This window comes from Staurois parvus, unplaced genomic scaffold (assembly GCF_062004578.1).
Source record: "Staurois parvus isolate SC_StPar_1 unplaced genomic scaffold, SC_StPar_1.0 ptg002908l, whole genome shotgun sequence".
Taxonomy (NCBI): domain Eukaryota; kingdom Metazoa; phylum Chordata; class Amphibia; order Anura; family Ranidae; genus Staurois; species Staurois parvus.
Window position 1 is genome coordinate 51,321 of NW_028320704.1, and position 26,438 is coordinate 77,758.

General features: G+C 45.9%; 2 protein-coding genes across 2 annotated transcripts in view; one reads left to right on the plus strand and one right to left on the minus strand.

Moving 5' to 3' along the window:
• The window catches only part of LOC149428937 (netrin-4-like), a gene marked incomplete at its 3' end in the record, with an annotated part of 53,653 nt that extends 47,486 nt beyond the window's left edge, over positions 1-6,167 (minus strand). The window contains exon 1 of the mRNA XM_089666917.1: positions 5,495-6,167. Coding sequence (XP_089523043.1) covers positions 5,495-5,573 — 79 coding nt within the window. The remainder of the gene's footprint in view (positions 1-5,494) is intronic.
• A 6,939-nt stretch (positions 6,168-13,106) lies between these two features.
• Positions 13,107-24,977, plus strand: LOC149428938 (urocanate hydratase-like; the record flags this gene model as incomplete). The annotated part of the gene is made up of 3 exons (XM_089666916.1): positions 13,107-13,263; positions 21,247-21,377; positions 24,884-24,977. Coding segments are annotated over exons 1-3 (351 nt in total), but the record flags the coding sequence as incomplete, so codon positions are not given.
• Positions 24,978-26,438: the final 1,461 nt, after the last annotated feature.

Consider the following 26,438-nt stretch of genomic DNA (forward strand, 5'->3'; position numbering starts at 1 on the left):
GGGATTCCTGGAAGCTACATGCAGAGGAGAACATCAATAATTAAATCTAAAATTTCCTGTCAGTGTATGATGTCAGGGATGGAGGGATCAATATGGATCAATACTAGCACAGGAGTCCATCACACAGACTGGAGAGGAGGCGCAGAAACATATCTATCTATCTATCTATTATCTATCTATCTATCTATCTATCTATCTATCTATCTATCTATCTATCATTATCTATCTATCTATCTATCTATCTATCTATCTATCTATCAATCTATTATCTATCTATCTATCTATCTATCTATCTATCTATCTATCTATCTATCTATCTATCTATCTATCTATCATCTATTATCTATCTATCTATCTATCAATCTATCATCTATTATCTATCTATCTATCTATCTATCTATCTATCTATCTATCTATCTATCATCTATTATCTATCTATCTATCTATCTATCTATCTATCTATCTATCTATCTATCTATCTATCATTATCTATCTATCATCTATCTATCTATCTATCTTTCTTTATTTCCTTTTCTTTTATTTCTTTCTTCCTATCTACATTATCTATATACACTATATTGCTCCAAGTATCGGGCCGCCAGCCTTTCCACGCACATGACCTTTAATGGCCCCCCAGTCTTAGTCCGTAGGGTTCAATATTGAGTTGGCTCCGCCCTTTGCAGCTATAACAGCTTCAACTCTTCTGGGAAGGCCGTCCACAAGGTTTAGGAGGGTGTCTATGGGAAGGTTGGACCATTCTTCCAGAAGCACATTTGTCAGGTCAGGCACTGATGTCGGGGGAGGAGGCCTGGCTCGCAGTCTCCGTTCTAATTCATCCCAAAGGTGTTCTATGGGGTTGAGGTCAGGACTCTGTGCAGGACAGTCAATTTCCTCCACCCCAAACTGGCCCCTCCATGTCTTTATGGACCTTGCTTTGTGCACTGGTGGGCAGTCATGTTGGAACAGGAAGAGGCCATCCCCAAACTCTTCCCACAAAGTTGGGAGCATGAAATTGTTCAAAATGTCTTGGTATGCTGACGCCTTAAGAGTTCCCTTCAATGGAACTAGGGGGCCAAGCCCAACCCCTGAAAAACAACTCCACACCATAATCCCCCCTCCACCAAACTTTACACTTGGCACATTACAGTCAGGCAAGTACCGTTCTCCTAGCAACTGCCAAATCCAGGCACGTCCATCGGATTGCCAGACAGGGAAGTGTGATTGGTCACTCCAGAGAACACGTATCCCCTGCTCTAGAGTCCAGTGGTGGCGTGCTTTACACCACGGCATCCGACGCTTTGCATTGCACTTGGTGATGGAAGGCTTGGATGCAGCTGCTCGGCCATGGAAACCCATTCCATGAAGCTCTCTACGCACTGTTGTTGGGCTCATCTGAAGGCCACACCAAGTTTGGAGGTCTTTAGCTATTGACTCTGCAGACAGTTGGTGACTTCTGCGCACTGTGTGCTGCAGCATGTGCTGACCCCGAACTGTCATGTGACATGGCCTACCACTTGGTGGCTGAGTGGCTGTTCCCAGTTGCTTCCACTTTGTTATAATCCCACTAACAGTTGAGCGTGGAATATTTAGTAGCCAGGAAATGTCACGGATGGACTTATTGCCCAGGTGACCACCTATCACGGGACCACGCTTGGAGTCACTGAGCTCCTGAGAGCGACCCATTCTTTCACCAATGTTTGTAGAAGCCGTCTGCATGCCTAGGGGATGATTGTATACACCTGTGTCCATGGAGGGGATTGGAACACCTGAATCCAATTATTTGGAGGGCGGGGCCAATACATTTGGTAAAATTGTCTATCTATCTATCTATCTATCTATCTATCTATCTATCTATCTATCTATCACAACTTGAAACAAGCATGTAGTCAGTGAAGTCTTAAAAGTTTCCACTTCTGAACTGCACCTGTCCCAGGTCAATGACTCACTAGGTAATGAAGGGGGGATGATGAACAACCCCAAATCCTGCACCCAGGGGCGGAATGACAATTCATGGGGCCCCCGGGAAATCATGGGGCCCCTGTGTCCTCGACCACACTCAAACCACACCCAAAAAGCCTATGAAAGGTACTAGGGGCATCTCATGGGGCCCCCTACTGACCCCGGGCCCTCGGGCAGTGCCCGAGTGCCTAAATAGTCAGTCCGCCCCTGCCTGCACCTCACCCGCCTCCTTTGTAGACGGATAGGTTAGGACAGCCTTTCTCAATCTTTATAACACGGAGGGACCCTTAAAAATCACTTTTAAGTGTCAGGCCTTGTTCACAGGGGTGGAGGGTAAAAATTAGTGTCTTAGCTGTGCTTGTAATCTCATACATGCAAAAATTATACCACAAATACTACCAATTCAAGTGAATGGGACCAAGCCACAACCATGAGCCACGTGCTTGGCTCACAATTATAGCTTCTCCTGAATGCCTGGCAGCCAATGATCTACAGCCAAGGGCGGGCTGCCGCAGGTGTGCACATGCCTTCAGGGGACCCCTTCCAATAATAATTATATTTACACCTCCTGGGCAGGAGCAGACTGACAACTCATGGGGCCCCCGGGCAATAGGGGATCATGGGGCCCCTGTGTCCTTGCACAAACTTAAAAAAGCCTATGAAAAAGGTACCAGGGGCATCTCATGGGGCCTCATACTGACCCCGGGCCCTCAGGCAGTGCCCGAGTTTTCAAATGGTCAGTCCGCCCCTGCTCCTGGGACATTATCTGTAAGGCCCCTTTCACACAGGTGCCATCCAGTCCGATCGGCAGGGGATCCATAAACAGATTGCTGAATCAGAGTAGAACAGAACGGATGTCACTCTTGTCACATCTGTGTCCATTCACACCGGAGTTCTCCTGGACCCATGTTGGATCTATGGACAGAGCCACGACTGTAAGCCAAGTACGTTGCTCGCAAGGTGCGCACATCCATTTACATCTGCCTGCCAACAGGCTTACATGGAGCTTCCAATCGGGCCAGGCTATAAGAAACTGACTGTCCACGTGAAAGAGGCCGAAGTACCAGCTCTAAGAACATATAGAAGAATAAGAAACATGGCATGCTTAGGATAACTGACATCCAGGGCTGCTATATTGGTGGTCAATGGGAAGAATGCTCCTGTTTTGGTGGTCATTTGAGAAGTGACCCCTTACACTGGTGGTCAAAGGGAAGAATGCTCCTAACATTGGTGGTTTGTAGAGAAGTGCCCCTTACATTGGTGGTCAGTGGAAAGAATGTTCCCATTACAATAGTGGCCAGTGGGAAGAATGTTCTCCATACACTGGTGGTCAATGGGAGGAATGCCCCCCTTACTGTGGTGGTCAGAGGAGAAGTGCCCCCGTACATTGGTGGTAGGTGGAAAGAATATCCCTCCTTAAAATAGTGACCAGTGGGAATAATGTTCTCTATACATTGGTGGTCAGTGGAAAGAATGTCCCCATTAAATAGTGGCCAGAATGGGAAGGATGCTCCTAACATTGGTGGTTTGTAGAGAAGTGCCCCTTACATTGGTGGTCAGTGGAAAGAATGTCCCCATTACAACAGTGGCCAGTGGGAAGAATGTCCCCATTACAATAGTGGCCAGTGGAAAGAATGTTCTGGTGGTCAATGGGAGGAATGCCCCCCTTACTGTGGTGGTCAGAGGAGAAGTGCCCCCTTGCATTGGTGGTCGGTGGAAAAAATGTCCCTCCTTACAATAGTGACCAGTGGGAAGAATGTTCCCTATACATTGGTGGTCATTGGAAAGAATTCCCCCCTTACAGTGGTGGTCAGAGGAGATGTACTCCTTGCATTGGTGGCTAGTAGGAAGAATGTTCCCTATACACTGGTGGTCAATGGGAGGAATGCCCTTACTGTGGTGGTCAGAGGAGAAGAGCCCCCTTACATTGGTGGTCAGTGGAAAGAATGCCCATCCTTACATTGGTGGTCAGAGGAAAGATTGTCCTCCTCACAGTGGTGGTCAGAGGAGATGTACTCCTTGCATTGGTGGCTAGTAGGAAGAATGTTCCCTATACACTGGTGGTCAATAGGAAGAATGCCCCCTTTACTGTGGTGGTTAAAGGAGATGTGTCCCCATACATTGGTGGTCAATGAAGAAGTCCCTCTTATATTGGTAGTCAGCAAAGAAGTGCCCCCTTACATTGGTGGTCAGGGAAGTAGTGCCCCCTTATATTGATGGTCAGTGGGAAGAATGTCCTCCTTACACTGGTGGTCAGGGAAGAAGTGCCCCCCTTACATTGGTGGTCAGGGAAGAAGTGCCCCCCTTACATTGGTGGTCAGGGAAGTAGTGCCCCCTTACATTGATGGTCAGTGGGAAAAATGTCCCCTATACATTGGTGATCATTGAAGAAATGCCTGCTTACATTTGTGGTCAGTGGGAATACTGTTCCCTCTACATTGGTGGTCAGTGGAAAGCATGCCCTCCTTAGAGTGGTGGCTAGAGGAGATGTACTCCTTGTGTTGGTGGTTAGTGGGAAGAATGCCTCCTTCTTTGTGTGGTCAGAGAAGTACCACTTACATTGGTGGTCAGTGGGAAAAATGTCTTCCTTACTTTGTTGGTCAGTGAAGTTGTGCCCCCTTACATTGGTGGTCAGTGAAGAAGTCCCCCTTACATTGTATGATTATCTCCTTACATTGGTAGTCAGTGGAGAAATTCCTGCTTACATTGGTGATCAGTGGTAAGAGTTCACCCCTTACATTGGTGGTCAGTGGGAAGAGTGCCCCTCTTACATTGGTGGTCAGTGGGAAGAGTGCCCCCTTACATCGGTGGTCAGTGGTAAGAGTGCACCCCTTACATTGGTGGTCAGTGGTAAGAGTGCCCTCCTTACATTGGTGGTCAGTGGGAAGAGTGCACTCCTTACATTGGTGGTCAGTGGGAAGAGTGCCCCCTTACATTGGTGGTCAGTGGAAAGAGTGCCCCCCTTACATTGGTGGTCAGTGGGAAGAGTGCCCCCCTTACATTGGTGGTCAGTGGGAAGAATGTCCTCCTTACATTGGTGGTCAGTGGTAAGTGTGCCCCCCTTACATTGGTGGTCAGTGGGAAGAGTGCCCCCCTTACATTGGTGGTCAGTGGGAAGAGTGCCCCCCTTACATTGGTGGTCAGTGGGAAGAGTGCCCCCCTTACATTGGTGGTCAGTGGTAAGTGTGCCCCCTTACATTGGTGGTCAGTGGGAAGAGTGCCCCCCTTACATTGGTGGTCAGTGGGAAGAGTGCCCCCCTTACATTGGTGGTCAGTGGGAAGAGTGCCCCCCTTACATTGGTGGTCAGTGGGAAGAGTGCCCCCCTTACATTGGTGGTCAGTGGGAAGAATGTCCTCCTTACATTGGTGGTCAGTGGGAAGAATGTCCTCCTTACAGATGGTTAAAATGACCATTGGTGTCAGTGATGGCTCATCTGAGACTCAGAGATTTCTCATTGCTCAATGGACCGCTAGTTACCTGAAGAAGATCCCTAACTGAGAGGGACAGGTGAGAGGGAGAGGCTGGAGGTCTTACCTGAGTCTGTGTGCACAAGGAGGACCATCCATAGGAGGACCATCCACTCCAAGAGGACAGGAAGAGTGATCTTCTGCATGTCAGAATCTCAGTCCCAGGTGATGGGGAAGATCAGATAATGGATGATGAGAGGAGATCTTCAGTCCTGCATGTTCTGCACCCTCCCAAGTCACCCCAGACAGTGGCTGAGCCTAAGGGATCTCTGACAACCCTCTACACTCTGGTTGTCACTGACACATCATACAGCAGCAGCAGGTATTCACCTCCTTGGCATAACATTAAGGGCTTGGCTGTCTCCTCTAACCTCCTCAGTGTTTAATTATATCCTGCACCTCCACATCCCTCTGGCTTTTATCTCACCCCACCCCATGCACCAGACTACACAAAGAGGGAAACTATGTCCGCTTGGCACACAGAGCTGCTCTCATCCCTGCTGGGACAGCTGCATGCAATTTGCTTCTTCTGCCATCACTCAGAGATTGCTGAGTATCCCAGACAACCTTGTGTCTAATGACTGCTGCAGCTTCTTGCAAACAAAATCAAACATGTGGCCAGAACTGCCAGTGTGGTCCTGCTGCCTCCCCTTCCTGATCCAGAAGGTCAGTGCAGGTGCCCAGGTGATGCTGCGGTCCTCTGCCTCTCTCCCTCCCTTCAGATGCTTCAAAGTCCTCTCCCTCCTGCGATCCCCAAGGCTGACACTTTCCTTAGGCTCTCTGGAGTTGTTGTCCCTTTAAATTAAATGCCCAACACGTGGGAAAAGGCTCCGCCCACGGGCTCTGGAATGTAACGGGGCAGCGCCATCTGCTGGAAGGAGAGGGGGACTGCAGGCACCTGCTGCACGTGGCAAAATGGATAGCAATGGAATGTTGGCATTATTATTTATTACATAATTATTATATATCATAGTTATACATGTAACAATCTGTATTATTATTATTACTAAAGACGGTTACACTTGTAATAGCCTGTGTTATTATTATTATTATTATTATTATTATTATTATTATTATTATTACAAAGCTAACTGTATAACCAGTTTTAATAATAATAATAATAATAATAATATTTTTAAATGTATAACCAACTTTAACAATAATAATAATATTAATAAACAGATTGTTGCATGTTTAACTAGCTTTGTAATAACAATAATACAGATTGATAACTGTATAACCAGTATTATTAATAACAATAATATATTTTTTATTGTATAACCAGTTTTATGAATAATAATAATAATAATAATAATAATGCAGATTGCTAATTGTATAACCAGTTTTTATAATATTATTTTATTTATAGTATTAGTATTATTAATAATAATAATAATAATAATAGTAATAACAATAATTCTAATTATAATAATTGTTAATGTATAACCATCTTTATTAATAACAACAATAATAATAATATTCTTTTAATGTATAACCAGCCTTTGTAATAATAATAATAAAACAGATTGTTACATGTATAACCAGATTTTGTAATAATAATAAAAATAATAATAATTAACAGATTGTTGCATGTATAACTAGCTTTGTAATAATAATAATAATAATACTACAGTTTGCTAATTGTATAACCAGTTTTTATAATAATAATAATAATAATATTATTATTTTTAAATGTATAACCATCTTTAATAATGATAACAACAACAATATTATTACTAAACAGATTGTTACATGTATAACTAGCTTTTGTAATAATAATAACAATAATAATAATGCAGATTGCTAATTGTATAACCAGTTTTTATAATATTATTTTATTTATAGTATTAGTATTATTAATAATAATAATAGTAATAACAATAATTCTAATTATAATAATTGTTAATGTATAACCATCTTTATTAATAACAACAATAATAATAATATTCTTTTAATGTATAACCAGCCTTTGTAATAATAATAATAAAACAGGCTGTTACATGTATAACCAGATTTTGTAATAATAATAAAAATAATAATAATTAACAGATTGTTGCATGTATAACTAGCTTTGTAATAATAATAATAATAATACAGATTTCTAACTGTATAACCAGTTTTAATAATAATAAATATAATAATAATAATATTTTTAAATGTATAACCAACTTTAACAATAATAATAATATTAATAAACAGATTGTTGCATGTTTAACTAGCTTTGTAATAACAATAATACAGATTGATAACTGTATAACCAGTATTATTATTATTATTATTCATAAAACTGGTTATACAATAAAAAATATATTATTGTTATTAATAATACTGGTTATACAGTTATCAATCTGTATTATTGTTATTACAAAGCTAGTTAAACATGCAACAATCTGTTTATTAATATTATTATTATTGTAAAAGTTGGTTATACATTTAAAAATATTATTATTATTATATTTATTATTATTAAAACTGGTTATACAGTTAGAAATCTGTATTATTATTATTATTATTACAAAGCTAGTTATACATGCAACAATCTGTTAATTATTATTATTTTTATTATTATTACAAAATCTGGTTATACATGTAACAGCCTGTTTTATTATTATTATTATTACAAAGGCTGGTTATACATTAAAAGAATATTATTATTATTGTTGTTATTAATAAAGATGGTTATACATTAACAATTATTATAATTAGAATTATTGTTATTACTATTATTATTATTATTAATAATACTAATACTATAAATAAAATAATATTATAAAAACTGGTTATACAATTAGCAATCTGCATTATTATTATTGTTATTATTATTACAAAAGCTAGTTATACATGTAACAATCTGTTTAGTAATAATATTGTTGTTGTTATCATTATTAAAGATGGTTATACATTTAAAAATAATAATATTATTATTATTATTATTATAAAAACTGGTTATACAATTAGCAAACTGTAGTATTATTATTATTATTATTATTACAAAAGCTAGTTATACATGTAACAATCTGTTTATTAATATTATTATTATTGTTGTTGTTATTGCAAACATTTGTTTTACATGTTATTAACCACTTCCTGTCCGGACACTTTTACCCCCTTCCTGTCCAGGGCAATTTTCAGCTTTCAGCGCTATCACACTTTGAATGACAATTGCGCGGTCATGCAATACTGTACCCATATGAATTTTTTACCATTTTTTTGAGACAGATAAAGCTTTATTTTGGTGGTATTTATTCACAGCTGGGATTTTTATTTTTTTTGCTATATAAATGAAAATGTCCAACAATTTTGAAAAAAAGTGTTTTTTTAAATAAAATTTAGCAAATAAATAATATTTCATCATAAATCTTGGACAAAATTTATTCCGTTATTTTTCTAGTAAAAAAAAAATCCAAATTAGTTTATAACCAAAAATTATAATTTTTAAACATTTGTTTACATTTTTATTGTATTTTTTCATATTATTATTATTTTTTTTTTTTACATACTGTGACACTGTACTACTTGTGGGGGGTGACGAAGATTTTTTTTTTTTTTTTGCTGATTGCTTTTACACCCATATAGGATGTAAAAGCAATCATTTCTCTTTCTCTCTGTCTGCATTCTTGCAGTCATTGAGTAGTACTGAGTGAGCTGTGATTGGTCACAGCTTGTCACATGGTACAAGGCTGTTGTGAATAGCCCTGTACCATGTGATCTCTGTGATCATTCACAGATTTCACATGTAGTAAGCAATGATGTCACAAGTGACATCTTGCTTACTACTTTGCATGTGATCACTGATTAGCCAATTAGTGATCACATGATCAGGACCTCGTACAGAGGTCCCGTCCGACGATCGGTGTTTCACTGTGTCCGGAGGACACAGCGGGCACCAGATCGCGGTGCTGCGCGCTCCCAGGGAGCGCGCACAGCTAGAAAAGGCGGGTGCCGTTTATGAACGGCAACCCGCCCCTGGAGTGCCACCGCCCTGCCGTTTATAAACAGCAGGTGGACGGCAAGTGGTTAATATAAAAGCTAGTTATGCATAAAAAAAGTATTATTATTTCTAAAAGCTGGATATGCATTTAACGATGTTTATTATTATTATTATTAGTAGTAGTATTTTAGAAAAGCTGGTTACACATTAACCATTTGACCTCCAGAAGATTTTACCCCCTTCATGACCAGGACATTTTTTTTGCTATTCAGCACTGTGCTACTTTAACTGGTAGTTGGGCCGTCATGCAACACTGTACACAAATGAAATTTTTATACATTTTTTCACACAAATAGAGTTTCCTTTTGGCGGTATTTAATCACCACTGGGTTTTTTATTTTTTGTTATATAAACAAAAAAATACCAACAAAGGCATTTTTCTTTTTTCTGTTATAGAATTTTGTAAACAAATCATCTTTCTTCCTAACTTTAGGCCAAATATTGCTATATTTCTTTGGTAAAAAATAACCCAAATCAGTGTTTATTATTAAGTCTTCGTGAAAGTTATAGCGTCTACAAACTATGGTGTGTATATATATATATATATATATACAGTATATATTTGAAAATTGATCAGTCTTGATGTACCAACAACTTTTAACAATGAAAACCAGCGCAAACCCACATGATCAATTACATTACTCAGTGTAAAAAAACATAAATGTGCTAATAAAATTATATATAATAAATTATATATAAATTATGTTGATACAAAAATATATATATATAATTATGAGTCCAGTGAAAAAACAAAGTGACAAAAAATCAAAGTGACAAAAAATCAGAAAAATCCCAGAAAATATATATATATATATATAATTAAAGTCCCGTGACAAAATTAATCAAATTAATCTATAATATATTTTCCATTTGATTCTTCCGTGTTACGGATCCCTTCACCATCCACCAGTGCAGAAATCAACATTAACCGCACTCACCAGATAATGGTGAGTCACACGCCTTTCAGGATTGTTAAGGGCTCCTGGACCCCCTTTACTTTCTCTGAGACCTCCAAGTGCTGTTTCCTCTCATATCTAGGTACCTCTTCTGCTTACTCCTCTCACCGAATCCCCCAAAGGAAAATCAGGAAGAAGAAAAGACCATAGCGTGATACCGCAGTAACTTCTCCTTAAATTAATCTCTCCAGACCACTCACATTCTTTTGCGGGATATAGCCCGCTTTTTATTCAAAACAACAGCGATTCTCTTCAAACTTGATCCACTTTTCATGTACACCGATTATATAAGGATTATATAAGGACCCCACAGTTTAGTGTGCAGCAGGATGGCAGACCTCAGCTACAGACTCTTCTCCTTAGACTAAGATGGCCCCTTGGAACGCACCGCTCGGCGTGCGCTCCACTCACCGGAAATGACGTCAGACGACGGACCAGGCAACCGGAAGTGCGTCAACGCGTTTCGCCCCACCCACAGGGCGTTATCAAGACGAGGTTCTCACGGGGTTTTGTATGGTAAATAGGAAGTCCTGAGCGCTGAGGTTTTGTTTTTTTACATATTTGATGTACCAACGGCTGATCTCATTTCTTGAGGCCCAAAAATGCCGGGACAGTAGAAATACCCCCCAAAATGACCAATTGTTTTAACTGTCATGAATGGCTTTCATTCATGACAGCTTGCTTACTATTGTGGTGCTGTGATTGGCCCACAGCTATCACATTTTACAGGTAGCCATGTACCATGTGATAGCTGTTGGTCAATCGCAGCATCGCAATAGTAAGCAAACTGCCATGGATGAAAGCCATTCGTGACAGTTTTGCTTACATGTTATCATGTAATCGCTGTGATTGGTCATAGAGATGACTTGGTACGGCCGGGTATCGAGCACCGTGATCCACCGGGCAGGGCTCATTATTAAAGCCAAGACCAAAAAGAAACATATTCAAAGATACCAAAAGAGAAAACATCAATAAGAAAAACCACCCTGTAATCCCTTCCTAATGGGATTAATCGATCTATAGTCAACGACCCATTTGATCGATATGACACTCATGAGGGAAGTGGATTTCTTCTGATAGTTAGAAGATTCGATCATAAGTTATTGATCGCACCTGCATTTTCACCATGCAATCCCATACAATCAAATTCATGAACGAAGTGTCTTAGTGCGCAACCCTGCAGCGCGATCGATCATTTTCCGCACTGGCCAACTCAGCTTAATTGGATACGATCTAACTCGATCAGAAGTGATGTTATGGCTATTTGTTTGCTTGCTGATTTGATCCTGTTGATCGATCGAAACGCACACTGAACGAATAATTACATCAAAAACTTGATTTTGTTTTTTTGGTGTCCACTTCCTTTTAGACCCTGTTCACACTTGCGCAACTTGTCATGCGACTTTGGACATCAGAGTCGCATGACAAGTCTTACCCCGTGTTTTCCAATATGTCCTCTCGCATGTGTGCAACTTTAAGTCGCAGCGACTGCAGAGTAGTCCACGCGCTGCTTTGGTCCGACTTTCATGCGACTTGAGGGCCACAGACTTCAATGGTTGCATGAAAGTTGTACTTGAATGTTTTACATGCAACCAGGGGCGGACTGACAACTCATGGGGCCCCTGGACAATAGGAAATCATGGGGCCCCTGTGTCCTTGCCCACACTCAAAGCACACCCAAAAAAGCCCATGAAAGGTACCAGGGGCATCTCATGGGGCCCCTACTGACCCCGGCCCTCGGGCAGTGCCTGAATGCCTAAATGGTTAGTCCGCCCCTGCATGCAACAGTGGCGCAACGGTGGGTCCGACTTTGCAGAGGGACAAGGCACATCTATGCCGCACCCACGGCCGTGGATAAGGGGGTACCACCAGTCCTCCTGTATGGGGCCCAGGCCAGCACGGGGGGGGGGGGGGCAGGCAACTAGGTGAATCAGATGTGGGCAGGGAGAGTGATCAGCACATCATGGGGGGCAATTACTGGAACAGATCCCCTGTACAGATCTCTCTGCAGCAGCTGAAAGCTGTTATTTTCTCTTCTTCCTACTGCTGGCTTTCAGCCGCTGTAGAGAGAACCATACAGGGGATCAGTTCCAGTAATTGCCCCTCCCCCGCTCCACCCCACCCACCACCCTCCCTGTGCACCATGCGTTTCCCCCTGCTGCCTAAGCCCCCCTGTGTGCCCCCACTCTGTAGTGCTGCTGGCTTCCCTCTTCTCCTTACCATCGGCAGCTGCAAGCACACAATATGATCCTTCATGATGGACAGTGGGGGAAGGGTCCAATAAATATGTCACATTTACCAGCCCCGTCCTTTCCTGAATGAACACAATGAGTGATCGGTACTGAAAAAATACTGATTTTAAACAAAAAGCAACACCTTTTATAATTTAGAAAAGAAATTGGGTTCTGTATTGTGTTTTTTTTGTGATAAAATTTAAAAAAAAGAGTATTTTTCCCCCCGAAATTTGAAAAACTCAAATACTGACGCAAATACTAATAAAATAATATATAATGTTTGGGGGGTTCTAAGACATTTTCTAGCAAAAAAAATATTGATTTTAAACAAAACGTGGTGCTGCCTGGCCCTTTAACCATAGGATGCTCCCTGCGTCTGTGCAATGTTAGGTCAGGTAACACATTAATTTGGGAAGTCGCACCGACCAATCAGGAGACAGATCCATAGTGGGTGTGTACTTTTCACCTGATCAGCACCCAGGGTCAGAGTTGTGTGTGTTCAGTGGGTCTGTCTGCTGCTTCTTCCCCAATGATCAGTCTGCAGGATCTGTGTGCTGGCCTGCCCCTCCACCCTCTACCCCCAAACCGGGGCAGGGATAATGGGGTACCCCACGCTCCCGCCTGCACACCCCAGCTGTCTGCACAGGAGGAGAAGGTAGGTGGGTGTGAGGCTACAGGGAACTTCATGCAAAAAGTTAATGGGGCTGACAAAGTCCACATTGCTACATTATTACATTTTTGAATAGCTGTACTTATTTGTTCTCTTTGGGGCGATCTGAGACCGGCGACTCTCCAGAGTCCCATTGAGGACTTTCTAAGAGGAATGGCTGTGAGATGTCGCTCCCAACGCCAGCCATAGGGATTCAGCAATGTTCAGGCCGGCGACAGAGCGACCTCTCGCTGCATCGGGCTATAACCCCAGCTTCACACCAATGCATTTTCTGGAAACGCAGTACAGTCCATTGAACATGATTTCCTATGGGACACGGTCACATCTCCGCGTTTTCACTCGGTGCGGTTTTTGGAAAGGGTCGGGGACTTTTTTTTAACGCAAAAAAAAACGAATCAAAAATGAAATACAAATCCGCATCAAACATAACCTGCATAGGTGTGAACCTAGGGTCAGGCTCCGTTCACATGCATGCAGTTTGCTTTTTGTGTCGTTTGTTTTTTGCCCCTTCCCCCCTTTTTTTTTTTTTTTTTTTTTTTAACGTGTTTTGTGTATTGTTCAGGGCACATAACTGGGATCAGGGCGGCACAGCACAGGGGGAGTCGGGAGGGCACATAACTGGGATCAGGGGGGCACAGCACAGGGGGAGTCGGGAGGGCACATAACTGGGATCAGGGGGGCACAGCACAGGGGGAGTCGGGAGGGCACATAACTGGGATCAGGGGGGCACAGCACAGGGGGAGTCGGGAGGGAACATAACTGGGATCTGGAGGGCACAGGGCGAGTTGGGAGAGCACAGTACAGGGGGAGTCGGAAGGGCACAGTACTGAGCTCAGGGGGGCACAGTACAGGGGGAGTTGGGAGGGCACAGTACTGAGCTCAGGGGGGCACAGTACAGGGGGAGTCGGGAGGGCACAGTACAGGGGGAGTCGGGAGGGCACCATACCGGGATCGGAAGGGCACAGCACAAGGGGAGTCGGAAGGGCACAGCGGGAGCTGGAAGGGCACAGTCCAGGGCGAGTCAAAAGGGCACAGTACACGGGGAGTTGGGAGGGAACAATACTGGGATCAGGGGGGCACAGCACAGGGGGAGTCGCTAGGGCACAATACCGGGATCGGGAGGGCACAGTCCAGGGCGAGTCGAAAGGGCACAGTACAGGGGGAGTCGGGAGGGCACAGTACAGGGGGGAGTCGGGAGGGCACAGTACAGGGGGGAGTCGGGAGGGCACAGTACAGGGGGGAGTCGGGAGGGCACAGTACAGGGGGGATCCGGGAGGGCACAGTACAGGGGGGATCCGGGAGGGCACAGTACAGGGGGGATCCGGGAGGGCACAGTACAGGGGGAGTCGGGGGGGCACAATACCTGGATCAGGGGGGGCACAGTACAGGGGGAGTCGGGAGGGCACAATACTGGGATCAGGAGGGCACAGTAGAGGGAGAGTCGGGAGGGCACAATACTGGGATCAGGAGGGCACAGTACAGGGAGAGTCGGGAGGGCACAATACCGGGATCGGGGGGGGGGGCACAGCACAGGGGGAGTCGGGAGGGCACAATACCGGGATCGGGGGGGGGGGGGCACAGCACAGGGGGAGTCGGGAGGGCACAATACCGGGATCGGGGGGGGGGGCACAGCACAGGGGGAGTCGGGAGGGCACAATACCGGGATCGGAGGAGCACAGTACAAGGGGGAGTCGGGAGGGCACAATACCGGGATCGGGGGGGGCACAGTACAGGGGGAGTCGGAAGGGCACAATACTGGGATCGGGGGGGGGGCACAGTACAGGTTCTGGGGCGCTGCTCTGGCCGTCCCGGGACAGCTTAGTAAAATGTTTGACTGTCCTGGGAAATCCGGGACAGTTGGCAAGAATGATATAATGTGAGATTATAATGGGGGGGCCCCTGGCTGGTGCCCATGCATTGGGACAGCCCTGATCAGAGACGGCACACACAACAGGATATAGTCAGACTACAGGAATGACATGAGATGGTCAGAGACTGCACACATGGATACAGGAGACGGTCAGAGATCACGGCTATAACAGGGCAAATAAAGAAACAGTTTAATGCCTGCAGGGGCCCTAAAAAATGCCAAAGGGCCACATGTGACCTTCAGGGTGCAGGTTGGACAACAAGGTTGTAGATTGTTCAAACAGAGTTTCCAGACCTTCTATTTACCGTCAGCATGGCATGTGAATGCAGCATTATGGCGACTCTATTGTGTCTGAAACGAGCGTTGTTTGGGCCCCGTTTACAGCACAGACACGGCTCTCCCACATCAGGTTAATGATTCTCCCGTCTTGTGTGACAGCTGCTCGGTGTTTCATGAGGATCCGATCAATGGAACAACCTCTCTGTACACAGCAAGCGTCACGTCTATACGGATTGTGCGTTTGTACTGTGTGTGCATTTTTTTTTTTAAAAAAAAACTTTTTTTTTTGTATGGGGCTTTTTTTTTTTTTTTTCTCTGTTAATAGGAAGGTATGACAGTTCTGTTCATGTAGTGCAACCTTTGATGCGACTTTACACTCCAGTAGCATCAGAGTAGCAGGAACCTTTGTGCTCAAAGTCGCAGGTTAGGGTTAAATGTTAGGCTAACCCTGACATTCGGGGCTTTTTTTTTCTCCAGCGGGGGAACGCCGTTTCGGCACCTCCAGTACTGAATGTATGTGATGGCAAGGGGTGCTGGGGGAATCTACTGCTGGGGAAGTCTATTTCTGCCGGTGAGGATCTATTGCTGCTGGAGGGGGTCTATTTCTACTGGTGAGGATATATTGCTGCTGGAGGGGCTCTATTTCTACCAGTTGGGATCTATTGCTGCTGGAGGGCATCTAGTCTTACCAGAGTGGGTCTATTTCTACAGGTGAGGATCTATGGCTGCTGGAAGGGGTCTATCTCTACAGGTGAAGATCTGTTACTGCTGGAGGGGGTCTATTTCTACAGGTGAGGATCTATGGCTGCTGGAGGGGGTCTATTTCTACAGGTGAGGACCTATGCTGCTGGAGGGGGTCTATTTCTACTGGTGAGGATCTATTGCTGCTGGAGGGGCTCTATTTCTACCAGTTGGGATCTATTGCTGCTGGAGGGCATCTAGTCTTACCAGAGTGGGTCTATTTCTACAGGTGAGGATCTATTGCTGCTGGAGGGGGTCTATTTCTACGGGTGAGGATCTATTGCTGCTGGAGGGGCTCTATTTCTACCAGTTGGGATCTATTGCTGCTGGAGGGGGTCTAGTCTTACCAGAGTGGGTCTATTTTTATTGGTGAGGATCTATTGCTGCTGGAGGGGGTTTATTTCTACCGGTGAGGATCTATTGCTGATGGAGGGGGTTATTTCGACTGGTGGGGATCCATTGCTGATGGAGGGGTCTATTGCAGACTTCTGGAGGGCTATTGATGCCAGCTACTGAGATCCATTGTTGCTGGTGGGTTTTGTTGCTGGTGGGTTCTATTGTTGCTGGTGGGTTCTATTGTTGCTGGGGTGGATCTTTTTGTGGCTAAGGGTCTTTTTGCTGGGGTGGATCCCCTTCTTTTTTTTTTTTTTTTTTTTCTTCGCTGGGGGGTGTATTTTGTTGCAGGGGCCTATTGTTTCTGGAGGGGGTCCACTGTTGCTGAAGGGATCTATTGTTGCCTGCAAAGGATCTAAATATTGCTTTTCGTATTACAAAACTCCACAAAATGATACTGAATCCTCTAAAATGGGTGGTATTGGGAGGTAGGTAGGGGGTGCTCAGAAGTTTTTAGGGGGCAGGGACCAGGGGTGACTCGGGGGGGCAGTAGCACCTTCACCTATTCTGAGGGGAGGGGGAGGGGGGAAACCCTGCTAACTCTAACATGTGACTGTGGACACAGAAAAGGTTCCTGCACTACTTTGATGCGACGTTTATGCTACTTGAGTGTCAGAGAGTGCAAAGTCGCATCAAACTCACACTTTTTGAACAGGACTCATACTTTTTGTCATGCATCAGAAAATGCAACACTCGTGCTTTTGTTGCAGTTGTTGAAGTCTATTACATATAAAAAAATAAAAAAAATGCAATCAATTACAGGTGGTTGGGGGGGGGGGGGGGGTACAGTCCCTGACCCTTTAACCACTTGCCTACCGGACACTTCTACCCCCTTTCCTGCCCACAGGGCCCTTCTACCCCCTTCCTGCCCACAGGGCCCTTCTACCCCCTTCCTGCCCACAGGGCCCTTCTACCCCCTTCCTGCCCACAGGGCCCTTCTACCCCCTTCCTGCCTACCGGGCACTTCTACCCCCTTCCTGCCTACAGGGCACTTCTACCCCCTTCCTGCCTACCGGGCACTTCTACCCCCTTCCTGCCTACAGGGCACTTCTACCCCCTTCCTGCCTACAGGGCACTTCTACCCCCTTCCTGCCTACAGGGCACTTCTACCCCCTTCCTGCCTACAGGGCACTTCTACCCCCTTCCTGCCTACAGGGCACTTCTACCCCCTTCCTGCCTACCGGGCACTTCTACCCCCTTCCTGCCTACCGGGCACTTATACCCCCTTCCTTACCAGGCCAATTTTCAGCTTTCAGCGCTGCCGCACTTTGACAATTGCGCGGTCATGCAACATTGTACCCATATGAAATTTTGATCATTTTTTCCTCACAAATAGAGCTTTCTTTTGGTGGTATTTAATCGCCGCTGGGCGCTTTACTTTTTGCGCTATAAATAAAAAAGTGCAAAAAATTTGAAAAAAAAAAAAGTTTCTTTGTTTCTATTATAAAATTTTTCAAACAGGCATTTTTTCTCCTTCACTGATGTGCGTTGATGAGGCGGCACTGATAGGCGGCACTGATGGGCACTGATAGGCAGCACTAAAGGGCACTGATAGGCAGTACTAATGAGGTGTCACGGATAGGCAGCACTAATATGCAGCACTAATATGCAGCACTAATATGCAGCACTAATATGCGGCACTGATAGGCGGCACTGATAGGTGACACTGATGATGGATACTGATAGACGGCACTGACTGGCGGCACTGGTGGGTGGGAACTGGTGGGTGGGCACAGGTGGGTGGCACTTCTGGGCACAGGTGGGTGGCACTTCTGGGCACAGGTGGGTGGCACTGCAGAGTGGCACAGGTGGGTGCACTGCTGGGCACGGGTGGGCGGAGCTAGTGGGTGCACTGCTGGGCGGAACTTGCGGGTGGCACTGCTGGGCACCGATCATCAGGGCACTGATCATCGGTGCCCTGATGATCGGTGCCGATCCTCGCTCTGACAACTGCCGGTTCTCGGCAGTACTTTCCTCACAATCTGACAGCGTGAGGAAAGTGCAGCCGAGAACCGGCACTTGCATTTCCCTGTGATCAGCGTGTCATTGGACACCGCTGATCAGGTGGTAAAAGGCCGCTGTGATTGGCCTTTTACCACATCACGTGATCAGCTGTGTCCGTAGGACACAGCAATCACGGAGATCGCCGGGTGCGCGCCCCCTGGAGCGCGCAGGAGAGCGCGTTCTGGGAGGACGTCATATGACGTCCACCCAGAACTGGCCGGCCGCGGTGAAGCCGTCATTCGGCTATGCGCGGTCGGCAAGAGGTTAAAAATAAACGCACAGATGTGAATTCGATCCATATGTTACATGAACTATATTGCGTTACTGTAAACCGCACTGAAATCCACATATATATGTGATATGTATTGCATGTGATTCGCACAGAAACTGCACCACATTCCTGTACAGATCACATGCGATTTGTGTGCGGTGCGATCGGAGCTGTACATTTTGTATGGCTCTAATCGCATCCGCTCCAGAAAGATGCAGGACCCCTTTTTTTTGGTCTGCACTAGAATCGGATCACACGGGTATTCACACCTATGGGATCCGATTCTGCACATCGCGGCCCGTTTTATGGACCGGTTTCGGAGAGTTATTAACTTAACATACACACCCGCAGCGATTCTGATGAGGTGCAGAATTCGCACAGAAAATGCTGCAAATTCCGCACCGCGTCAGTGTGAACCCGGGCTGAGTGTAAACCTGGGGTAAAAAGCCATTTGTTTGGTTTTTTTTGTTTTGTTTTTTTCATTCCAGGAGCAAACTCTGCATTTGCTGCCCAAACAGTCTTAAGTACTTATCTATGACGGGAGGAAAAAAAAAATTCCCCAGTAAATTGTGAAAATTCTTACCACAGCACTTGCCGTTTACAACTTTCAATGCTGCTCTCTCAGTGCTCCTTCCCTGAACATCAGTTAACAGACAGCGCAGTCTAGAGGCAGTCGGTTAGCTTGTCATCCTGGGCTGTGGGGCTGCGTCTCTCTATTGATGCACATCGGGTAGGAGACACAACTCAAGTCCCTACATCCAAGGGTGGCTCCATGGGACACTGAAGGAGAGAGGAGCCACCCTGAGATGGGAAACCTGGGGCAGCGGTCATGGCAACGCCTTAAACTGGAACATAGACAAGTATCAACGATGAAGAAAGCGGGGTCACAGACAGCAATAAAAACTTGACAGGGGTTCTGACCCCTCTGCCCTCTTTTCAAAACTAAATTAAACCAAAAATATATTATATTGCTGCTTACCAATCATTCGATGTGATGGCTGCACTGGGTTTGTATTTGTAGGCTTTTTTTTTTCCTCCCTCTGTTTTCACCTGGTGATCCGGCCAGTAACACACCTCCTTTATTAGAGCGCCCCCACTCTGGATGGAGGAGCACAGGGGGCACCTTTGGACAGCAGCGTTGTCAGGGAGGAGGGGAGTGTTAGCTGGTGTTTGGATTCAATTTGTTAGTGTATCTAAATCTGCTAACACTTTATAATAAGTTGCAACAAACTGGTTTGCTTATTTTTGGGATAACCGTTTTACATTTAAAAAAAAAAAAAAGCACCCCTGCCAGTGGTTTGTCTCATCCCTGTAACTGCTACATCTGCAGGAGAGCGTGTTCTTTTGAAAAACAGATTTATTGGCCAGATCACCAGATGAAAACAGAAAAAAAGACAACTAATGCAGCCACCACATCATAGAGTAGTATATAAACCCAAAAGAAAACCTATTTCAGCTTACCAATTATAAGTCAAAGTTTTAAAGTTTTTTTTTTTTTTTTTTTTTTTTTAGCTGAAGGACATCCAGCATCATGTAGCTCTTTCCTGCTCAACCAGGCTGTCTATCATCCGCCCCTTTCATTTTTTTGTTTTTTTCAATCATGGAAGCTCAGGATCAGGTGTGGGCATAACCTAGGGTGGTCTACATGGCAATGCAGACTGCCAAGGAATGCCCACTCCTCCAAACTGACAACCACCCATCAAGGCATTTATTTGCATAACTCCTCCCAAATGCCAGCCTACTCCTCCCAAATGCCGGCCTACTGCTTGCATCAGGGCTGTTGGCTATGTCCAGAAACCTGCTGACCCCTCCCACCATCCATGATCTACCTGCATTGCATAGAGAAGCACCGAGACTAAAATAAGGGGGGTCAGTGGAAGACCTCTTGCTTGTAACAGACCCTTTAACAGTGGTGACATGCAGAGGCATACACAGTGTATATATTTTATAATTTACAGTATGTAGATATAACCTATATATTGTACCTTACATATTAAATTCTGTATTATATTAATATTTTTTTTTTTAATAATATACCTACCACAAATTAATACATATTTTTTTCCGCACATGTTTTATATTACAAATAAAATAATATAATTAAGATTTATTAGAAATTGGAGGGGGAAAAATATAAAAAAAAAAAAAATTATATATATATATTATTTTTATTTTATTTTTTTTTCTTTATTTTTTTTCCCCTACACACTTTCTAATAAAAACATATTTATTATTATTCATAGTTGTCTTGTTATATCATTTTAGATTTATTATATGATTGTTGTGTGTGTACTGTATATACAGCTAGTAAACAGCAGAAGTCTTCATTCGGCACACGCAGATGTTTCATTGTTGTTGGTGTTTATTGCGCTGTTAATCTAGCTGTTTTATATTCTATTCACCATTTTAGCTCGCCCTGGAGAACGCCTTGCGATATTTCCCCCCAGAACATCATGGGATTTTGGCTCCAGAATTTGTGGATGAGCTACGGAGTTTTGGCCACGTCTACATGTACCGCTTCTGTCCCAACATCCGCATGAGGTGACTCCCCTTATAATTGTAAATTGGCCCCCCTGACAGGACACAAATCCCTTGAACGCTTCAAAGTAAAATGACTGCATATACCAGGGGTCCTCAAACTTTTTAAACGGGGGGCCAGTTCACTGTCCCTCAGACCGTTATAGGGCCGGACTATAGTTTAAAAAAAAAAAAAAAACTATGAACAAATGCGGACACAGCACAGGAGATGACCAGAGACTGCGGACACGGTACAGGAGATGACCAGAGACTGCAGACATAGCACAGGAGACGACCGGAGACTGCGGACACGGTACAGGAGACGACCGGAGACTGCGGACACGGTACAGGAGACGACCGGAGACTGCGGACACGGTACAGGAGACGACCGGAGACTGCGGACACGGTACAGGAGACGACCGGAGACTGCGGACACGGTACAGGAGACGACCGGAGACTGCGGACACGGTACAGGAGACGACCGGAGACTGCGGACACGGTACAGGAGACGACCGGAGACTGCGGACACGGTACAGGAGACGACCGGAGACTGCGGACACGGTACAGGAGACGACCGGAGACTGCGGACACGGTACAGGAGACGACCGGAGACTGCGGACACGGTACAGGAGACGACCGGAGACTGCGGACACGGTACAGGAGACGACCGGAGACTGCGGACACGGTACAGGAGACGACCGGAGACTGCGGACACGGTACAGGAGACGACCGGAGACTGCGGACACGGTACAGGAGACGACCGGAGACTGCGGACACGGTACAGGAGACGACCGGAGACTGCGGACACGGTACAGGAGACGACCGGAGACTGCGGACACGGTACAGGAGACGACCGGAGACTGCGGACACGGTACAGGAGACGACCGGAGACTGCGGACACGGTACAGGAGACGACCGGAGACTGCGGACACGGTACAGGAGACGACCGGAGACTGCGGACACGGTACAGGAGACGACCGGAGACTGCGGACACGGTACAGGAGACGACCGGAGACTGCGGACACGGTACAGGAGACGACCGGAGACTGCGGACACGGTACAGGAGACGACCGGAGACTGCGGACACGGTACAGGAGACGACCGGAGACTGCGGACACGGTACAGGAGACGACCGGAGACTGCGGACACGGTACAGGAGACGACCGGAGACTGCGGACACGGTACAGGAGACGACCGGAGACTGCGGACACGGTACAGGAGACGACCGGAGACTGCGGACACGGTACAGGAGACGACCGGAGACTGCGGACACGGTACAGGAGACGACCGGAGACTGCGGACACGGTACAGGAGACGACCGGAGACTGCGGACACGGTACAGGAGACGACCGGAGACTGCGGACACGGTACAGGAGACGACCGGAGACTGCGGACACGGTACAGGAGACGACCGGAGACTGCGGACACGGTACAGGAGACGACCGGAGACTGCGGACATACAACGGTGGCGGGAATACTGGGCCGGCTGCTACATAAGACGCACATCCATTTCCCCCCAAGTGTGTCTTATGGAGCGAAATAGTGCCCCATCATTGGTGTCAGTGGGAGGAATAGTGCCCCCGTCGTTGGTGTCAGTGGGAGGAATAGTGCCCCCGTCGTTGGCGTCAGTGGGAGGAATAGTGCCCCGTCGTTGGCGTCAGTGGGAGGAATAGTGCCCCATCGTTGGCGTCAGTGACACCAACGATGGGGCACTATTTCTCCCACTGACACCAATGACACGTAACTTGCTGACCCCTGCTCTAGCATGGTGCTGCTGTAGCCAACATACCTGATTGCAGCAGCACCATCAGCACGGCACATTTACCTGTCAGCTGTCCTCCTTCACTCCGGCCTCTCCCTCACTCGATGTTCGTGGGGCCGCTCGGCTCCGCCTCCTCGCAGGTGATTGGCCGCCTGTGTGCCTTTTCTGAGCTACGGTTCTGGCGCCCAATCACCGGTGAGGAGGCGGAGCCGAGCGGCAGGAGTGAGGGAGTGGCTGGAGTGAATGAAGGAGCAGCGCTTCCTGGACTGGATCATCGTGGGACTGGGACCGGAGCCAGGTAAGGTACAGCAGCCCCCTGTCCGCCCCTGTACTTAGTGTCCCTTCCTGTCCCGCCCCTGCCGGATAAATGGCCTCGGCAGGCCGCATGTGGCCGCGGGCCGTAGTTTGAGGACCCCTGGCATATACTGTATAGCTAAAAAACAAATACGTGAATTTTTTTTTTTTTTTTAAGGCTCATTGTTCGTGCCGCTAGCAGGAACTGAGTTACTTGGACATGAAGTATTCTGCACCTTTACTGCATCTTTATCACACCTATTCTGTATGCTGGTTTACTAAAACTGTTAAGTGCACCAACTCTTCTTAAAGGGCCCCAACGATAGCCGGCAGAACATCATCATAAAGGATCTCCCCTACCATAAAAACCATCTTGCAAGCCCCCTTTTGTTCCCTTCTCCTATTTTCCTTCATTTCTTTGGACCGTGCACATTCAGTTGTTCTGGACCTAGCATAGTCGCCATTAATGCACTTTGGCAGTATAGTTCCTGTGTTTGGTAAATACGCTTTATTACTGCTCACTGCTGCGTTTTTAGGTGAATTTGCTACTTTTTATGCTGATCTGAACACTAAGTGTCATCATATGCCTGGAGTCCTTATTACTTATCACCCCGTGTCCTTAACCATTGTTACTCTATTTCTGTGCTTGCTTTGTTACTAATAATATCAGGCGATCATATATAAAATTTGCCTTTACTAACTGTTTCTTGCCTGTTTTCTTTGATATGGAAGGAATACTGGGTAATAAGTATTACATTCAGTGATTTTCTGCGATATTGCATGTTTTGCACCCTCAATCTGGTGTGTCAGAGGGGCTGAAGTTCTTGAAGTCAAAGAAAAGAACAGAGAACCCATCCCTATCCAGCGGCTCCTGCGAGGGCAGCTCTACACCTGGTAATTCCAGATTGGGCCCTTTCATGAATGGTAGAAAACTCGTCTCTTTGGCTTGCAGCAGTTGGGCTATCATGCTGTCTGTCACTATGTTGTCTTCTACATGGGCGGCAGTAAAAACAGGCGGCTGAGCCTTGGTTCATCTGCCCACCTAAAAGGGGGCAGCTAAAGTAGGCTAATGACCTGCTGCGGCCGTGATGCTTTGTGTTGCTGCAAATTTAATGTGGCATGCCAAACTGACAGGCTAAATCGCCTGTCTAACTCTGCCATGCAAGTCAATGGGGGTGCATATGCCTCATAAATTGCCCCCCCCCCCATTCCCCCCCCTCCCTTTCTATGGTTTGTGGTGTGGCCCCCATTGACATGAATGGGCAAGTTTCCCATACGCTGCCAGCTGTCAATTGACATGCTGTTTAGTTTGGCTGATTTGAACCTCTCCTATGGGCGTCTAGGTCATGACCGTGACAAGGACTCCCCTCCCTGCAGTACAGCCTTATACCGGGTGCCCATACATTGCACATACAGGGGCAGCCGATGTCCCATTAAAAATCCGTTCTTGATCCTGGATTGCAATATTTTTCAGGGCGTATCCAATCTCGGAGTATCCGGGCAAGACGAAGCAGGCAGCGGCTATAATGCACATGATCATGAATAATCTGGATCCAGCCGTGGCTCAGGTATAAATTCAATGTAAATGGTTTTTAAAAATTTTATGTTTTTACTTTACCTTTACTTCTTATTCCCTTACATTCCAGGTGTGTCAAAACAGTCCTCTTCCCCCCCCCCCCCCCCCCCAAGTAAAAAAACGGCCACTTCTTGAGTAGAAAAGCATGTCCCCTGCCAGCATGCTGCAAAGTGGGACCCTTCCTCTGTGTGGAAGCAGTGGTCCCTCTGCAGATGTATTAGATCCCGCCCCCTCCCCTCCTTGTTGAGTCAGATTTCTAATCAGCAGGGAGTATGAGCTTGGCATTTTGCAGAGTTTTAGGCAGGGGCGGACTGACAACTCATGGGGCCCCCGGGCAATAGGGGATCATGGGGCCCCTGTGTCCTTGCCCAAACAAGCCTATGAAAAAGGTATCAGGGGCATTTCATGGGGCCCCCTACTGACCCCGGGCCCTCAGGCAGTGCCCGAGTTTCCAAATGGTCAGTCCGCCCCTGGTTATAGGTCTATCTCATTAGGGGGGATGTTGGACTTCTACAGAGAGGCCACTGCTTCCACAAAGAGAGCAGTGGTCCTTCTTGGCAGCATGCTGGCAGGAAAAAAGGCTTTTCCACTTAGGCTGGTGCTGCTTTAGAAAGAAAATTAACAGTAAGCCATTGAACACCATCCTTTTTTTTTTTCTTCTTTTTTATTTCTCCTCCTTCTCCTTTCCTTCTCCTTTCCTTCTCCTTTCCTTCTCCTTCCTTCTTTCCTTCTCCTTCCTTCTTTCCTTCTCCTTCCTTCTTTCCTTCTCCTTCCTTCTTTCCTTCTCCTTCCTTCTTTCCTTCTCCTTCCTTCTTTCCTTCTCCTTCCTTCCTTCCCCCTCCTTCTTTCCTTCCCCCTCCTTCTTTCCTTCCCCCTCCTTCTTTCCTTCCCCCTCCTTCTTTCCTTCTCCTTCCTTCCTTCTTTCCTTCTCCTTCCTTCCTTCTTTCCTTCTCCTTCCTTCCTTCTTTCCTTCTCCTTCCTTCCTTCCTTCCTTCCTTCCTTCCTTCCTTCCTTCCTTCCTTCCTTCCTTCTTTCCTTCTTTCCTTCTCCTTCCTTCCTTCCTTCCTTCCTTCCTTCCTTCCTTCTTTCCTTCCTTCTTTCCTTCTCCTTCCTTCCTTCCTTCCTTTCTTCCTTCTCCTTCCTTCCTTCCTTCTTCCTTCCTTCCTTCTCTCCTTCCTTCCTTCCTTCCTTCCTTCTCCTTCCTTCCTTCCTTCCTTCTCCTTCCTTCCTTCCTTCCTTCTCCTTCCTTCCTTCCTTCCTTCTCCTTCCTTCTCCTTTTTTTTTTCTTCTTCTAGTCAGTTGAACATTTTAGAAGTTGGCTTCCCACAGAGACATTGTATTCTGATAGCGAGGAGACTTCCCCCACTGTCAGACTACACTAATCAGTGCTGCTGGCTATGGCCTACAGAGCTGATCAAGTTGAAAAATACCAACAGGCTGCTTGTGTCGGTAG